At 35.4% G+C, this 6,000-nt stretch overlaps 1 protein-coding gene across 1 annotated transcript in view; it reads right to left on the bottom strand.

Moving 5' to 3' along the window:
• Positions 1–5,362, bottom strand: part of LOC128834611 (opsin-5-like) — a 59,877-nt gene extending 54,515 nt beyond the window's left edge. Inside the window, exon 1 of the mRNA XM_054023542.1 lies at positions 5,242–5,362. Coding sequence (XP_053879517.1) covers positions 5,242–5,362 — 121 coding nt within the window. The remainder of the gene's footprint in view (positions 1–5,241) is intronic.
• Positions 5,363–6,000: the final 638 nt, after the last annotated feature.

Below are 6,000 nucleotides of genomic sequence, written 5' to 3' on the forward strand. Positions count from 1 at the left end.
CATGTTTCTGCTAGCTTTCATTCACCGAATGAGCTCTCAATCTGCTGCAGGAGAGTTTTGTTGGTGTTCTTATTGAAATAACCCAGAACATCCTGATTCAGATTGCTCATTGCTGGAGCAAGCTGCATAATAAAACAAAAGCTAACAAACAAACAAATAAAATCAATTAAAAAAACCTCATCCTCAACCTCTTTACTGCAGACATAACAAACTTGGAAACAAAGCTGGGACTGATGGCGGGTTTTTTTTGTTTGTTTGTTTTAGAAAAAACATGAGATTGCATTTGTGAAAAGAAAGGAGAACACTATAAGGGTCTCTGGAAGACATCAGAAAAACAACAACATATTCACACTTCCTAGATTGCAAGTTCTTGGGAGCAGATTTCACACTTGGCTATCATCTTTTCAGTGGAGTATTCATGCCAGGTGAGAACAGAACAGAACACCTCCTGCTCTGTCCTTAGACTTCTCAACACCCAGATTGGCACTTTTGCAGTCCCCTTATTTGTGAAAAACTGTGTAGGAGTAGAGTTAGAACATTCAAATTGCAACCCATCAATATGGCACTGTAAACATAAACAACATACCAATTGGATCTAGTGGGGGAAAAGACAGTAAAAGTGAAGTGTCAGACTCAGCTACTATCAGAGGCAAATGACCTGCTGTTTGGGGCAGAAATTGGATTGGGTAGCTAAATTTAGACAGGCCATGAATTAAGACAAATCACTGATGCACTAGAGGAATTGTGTACTAAATATGCCTTTTTGCTCATGACAAGAAAGAGGCAAAACTGTAGGTTACAGGGAGTGCTACTCTAAAATTCTGCTAATACTCTTATACACTGAGAGACTTTATGAATCATTGACTCAAGGAACTGGAATAGGAAGAGAAAATCTCCCATGTTGCTCACAATGGTTCAGATTATGCTACATTTATAAGAATGCCATGGAATGAGGTTATGCTCCAACTGTATTGTAATTCATTGTGGTTTTGACTGTATAAACAGGACCAAGCCAATTTAAGGGTAACTGTGCTACAGCCCTGATTTTTTTCAATCATAGGTTAAAGGGTGTTGTTTTTGTGTTTGGAAGAAGCCCTTTCTAGAGGTCAGAACACAATTATTTTTATTTTTTTTTCTAATTATGCTGTCCTCTTTTCCACTACTATAGATGGTTTGTAAACTGCCTCCTTCCTCAACAACAACAACAACAAAATCCAAACAAAAAGCAATTGGAAGAGGTTTGCACAAGAAGTAAAATTAAAACACATTGTTTAAAAATGATGTAGGATAGAAACGGCAGAGCTGTCATTAAAAACTATTCCAGATCCCAAAAGTTCCTAACCTGCTTTTCACCCTACACTTTCATGTTTAAGATCACAATATTCTGATCCTATTTTCAGGAATTGGTTTTTTGTTAATTTTCTCTGTGGTTTGAATTTTTGTGTAGTTGTTTTGTTTTGAGGGGTGCTTCTGTGGGAAGAACAGGTCAAAGAAATAGGTCTTGCATTTTGTTTTGACTGTGTAGAGATTCATGGATATGCTGATTACAGTTGAGTGAATAAAATAGGAAAACTTGAAAATATATTCATATGAAATTAACTAAAACATTCTGGGTCCATTTGAAACAATATTTTGGGGGTTTAGACATTTTTTTCTGATTTTGTTTGATTGACATATTTTTTCAAATTTTTCATTTTGATTCCGTTTTTTTAAGGTGTTTTTCAGCCTTTTTTTTTTGTTTGTTTTCTTAAAAAAATTGGCCACATTTGAATTTGAAATGTCATTTTGAAACAAAAGTCAAGTTTAGACTCATTTGAAAAAAGATCAGTTTTTTTCCTCAGCCAAAACTATTTGTCAAATTCTACCTGAATTTGCATGTAGATTCAGAATAACAAAAAATGCACTTTTTGGGGAAAAAAATCTGTTAGTTGAAAATAATTCATTCAGCTCTAATTGTGATATCTCCTGGGAAGTAAGAACGAGTCCCTAAGTACAGTATTTGGAGTGCTGAAGTCTCTCAAATATGTATGTGGTAAAAAAAAATTATAACTAACCATAAACGTCATTGAAATCTCAGGATTCAAGAGAGTAGGGCACCTTCTTTAGCAGTTCCCAAAGTGCAACAACTGTCTTTAACAGGCACATATTAGCAGGATATTCTGTATAAATTTCTCTGGGTTCTTGCTAATGCATATGATCTTTTATGGCTGCCTGCTGTAAGCCAGACACATGGGTATAAATAATACATATACACTGAAATATCTTCCTTCCAGAGCAAGCTTTGCTCCTTGAAAGCCCTTATGAGCAAAAAGTGACAATGTGAAAAATAACACCTCCTTATACCACAGCCCTGCCTCCTGGGTAAATTAGTTGTATCTTCTGACTTTACTGATATAAATACTGTGGTTAACATTGCAGAACAAAGTCAATACAGCTATGGGAAAGCGAGGTAGAGTCTCTCCTGGTTGTTACATCATCAACAGAATGTATAATTAAGTTCCAAATGCAAAATTGTACATATCAGTTGCACTTGAACTACACCTCTAAGACACCTCAGTTGGACAAGTTTTACTGGTGATTATACCTGAGTTAGAGTGAATAGGGCTGGCAATTATGAAACATCTCTACTTATAAACATGGAGCTAACAAACATGAAAACCTTTGCTGCCATGTGTAAGGAGTCAGTTATCATAGTAGGACCACATTTTAAAAGAGTACAGGGCAAAAAGCAATAGAGAAACTTGGTTACGAGTAGAGTTTAGGCCTTAAAGCAAGAAGTTAGATGAAGTGTAGATCCGAATCCAAAGCTTGGGAATGTTTGGATCTACTGTATTGATTTGTGCCTCTGTCTAATTTCAAATAAGCATAAAGAAACTCATTGGTCCTGTAAGATACAGTAGAAGTACACTGAAATGTGAAAAGGTTTAAATATGCATATGGATGAGGTGCTAGCTAGTAGAACTGGCCAGGAAATAATTTTTTTATAGGAATAAAGAGTACCAGAATACATTTTTTTTTAATTTTCATCAAAAAAATTTCTTCACACATTTCTGGGTTTTGACTGAAAATCAGCAGTTTTTGGTTCTCAGCAACCCTAGAAACAAACCACTGTGGCCAAAAAACGGAAATGTTCTGCTTTATGTATACCTCATCTCCACCCCCACCCCCCAAAAATAGTCAGAAATTGACATTTACCTCAGAAATAGCTGTTTTAACAAAAAAGGCATTTTTCATTTAAAAATATGTTGAATGAAAATTGTCAATCGTCTCTACTAGCTAATCATTTGTAAGACTTTGAGGTGTTCCACCGGATCAGTAGGAATGATGTCTGCTTGGGAAATTACTAGCTTTTCCAGCAATAACACAAACCAAAATGTATTCACTACTGAAGTTAACACTGAGAGTGTACTAGAGACTTCAGATTCACAATGAAGTTACATCAAGGATCGATTTGTCCCAATATGTCAACCAGCTCTAAGCATTCTGAGACATTTCCCAAAAGACAATATTTGTAAAAGAAAGGGAAAACTCTTTTTATTATTCTTCATTGTATCATTTTTATTTCTTTAGAGAAACCTGCAGCATCAAAGGGCTGGGGAGGAGTCTGGTAGGTACCAAGTAATCACAGAATCCCATTCTCAGCAGGGCTAATCAGTTCAGACCTGATCTTGAACCGCTGAAGTCAATGTGTGTTTTGTCATTGACGTCAATAAATACAGGATCAAGCCCTAATTGAGAATGTGTTCTAGTGTGGTTCATTCAGTAGTTGATTGTGCTGTGTGCTTTCTAGGCTGCTGATGCTGCATGAATGTGTTTGCACCTGTGCACATAGGTCTGTGATAAATCAGAACATCTCTACTTCCTTTTGACCACATTATTTTTATTCTGCTTCCTAATAAAGTGGCTGCTATTTTTTTTCCCAACTTTTTTCTGAACTGTCTTATTCTTTACTCCAACTACATTATGTCGGCTATTTTTGTTGATAAAGATGTCAGTCTCGTATAGACAGAAGGAAAGGCCTTCAAGCCTCTTCATCATGGCTGTGTGTTTTCCTTTACAAGTATCAGGTGGTGGTTTGCAGCTGCTGGTACCGGGGGGGAATACATGATAAGCTTAGAAAAAGAAAAGTTTATTTAGCGTGATTATTTAATTTACAAGCCTGTTTCTCAATGGTTGTACTCAGGAACTATTTCTAGTTACATTGCTGTGGAGTTCTCATTATGTGCAACATCTTTTATATGCAGTTTCATTTCTTTATCATTTAAAAACATAGATAGATCAATTAGATAGAATCACTATAAAGCTAAGACATGATTGTGAATTATTCTCTGGAAAACAGTTACCTTTTGATATTGTTTCATATGAAGTCAGAATAATAAATGGCTATTTTTATTTTCTTTGTCAACTGGTACATCTACATTCTTTGAAATTTCATAAAGTCTGCCTACAGAACAACAGATATGGTAATTCACCATCATCCTGCACCGAGTTTGCTGTAAATTACAATACAGTACTTAATAAAAAAAAAATTTAAGGACAAAGTGAGTTAATACGAGGTTCCATTTTCAAACACTTTTAATATGAGTGTATAATAACTGCCTTGCAATGTAATCTGAATATCAAGTTTTTAGACTTATGCACATATTATTGTAACTACTGATAATGAGTAATAATTTAGTACTTTAAGGAATCTTTAATAGACTCAGATCAAGAAAGTGTCCTCTAAATGTATATAAAATATTAGATGGAAGAATTTTACAAACAAATTTAAAATATGATTGTAGAATTCTATTTCATTTAACTAAATGTATTAGTTTTAGAAGGTGAACTATTTGCTGAACAATCTGAATACAAACTTCAGTAAGCAGAAGATAGAAGCATAGAACACTAATTGAATGCCATTGAGACATTTTGAGAAAACAAGGTAATGTCATATTTTTCTGCACAAGATATTTTGTTCGTATCCATATCCTACATGAACCTTAGTTAAAGGAATAGCTTGGACTATAATATCATATCCTTTTTCCCCCAATACAAATGTTTGCATTTAAAATAAAATATAATACTAATAAAAAAACCACTAGCTCCTTTTTTTTTTTTGAAAGAACTTTCTGAAGAAAAAGTTGCAGTTTATGACACCTTGTTCCTTTGTGGATGAACACTATAGGAATCCCTTTGAACTTTAGTCCAAACTTAAAAAGGAGTTTCATTTCATAAGCCATTCAGAGGTACAGTACATACCTAAAGCCAGTAGGTAGAAGCCTATAATAGTCTCTCCTTGTTCTGAGACAGGAGGCTCTTTGTTCAGAAAGGTGATGTTGTTGTTCCTCCATGGTGCCTGTTGAGAAAACTGGAGAGACATTTTCAGGCAAAGCCCGTGACCCAGAACTTGCCCTTTCTCCCCCCCTACGGTTAGTCTCAAATGCCCAGTAAAAGAAAATGGTCTCTGGCTTTCTTAAACTTCTGCTCCTTGCATTCTAGGAAGCGGTGCACTGAGACTGAAACTAAACAGGGAAATCTCAAGAGACAAGAAAGAGCTTTGCAGCCCTCTGACCTGTTCTTATTTACTAATCCTATCTATTAATACAGCCCATGAATCTGGGACCAGACCAAGGCAGCAGATTTCCTTATATCCCTGGTGCTTCTAAATGCAGAAATCTTTAGTGACTGCAGAGAGTATATTAGACAAAGTGATGATCATTCTTTAAAATACAACTATATGTCATATAATATAATAACCCTAATGATATATACACACACACGCCTGCACAAGTGTATATGTTATTGTAAAAATACCATAATGAACCTGCTCTGCCCTCACTGAAGACAATGAAGATTATCATTGAACTCAAATGAAGAAGGTTCAGGCCCATATTTTATAAGGAGAAATATATTTTATGGATGCATTTTACTACATTCTGTGAGCTACCTAGGAGTCTCCTGAAAATTGTCACTGAATAATACTGTGCTCCACCGCTGGTCCATTTGCTCCATTGCACT

This window comes from Malaclemys terrapin, chromosome 3, assembly GCF_027887155.1.
Source record: "Malaclemys terrapin pileata isolate rMalTer1 chromosome 3, rMalTer1.hap1, whole genome shotgun sequence".
Taxonomy (NCBI): domain Eukaryota; kingdom Metazoa; phylum Chordata; order Testudines; family Emydidae; genus Malaclemys; species Malaclemys terrapin.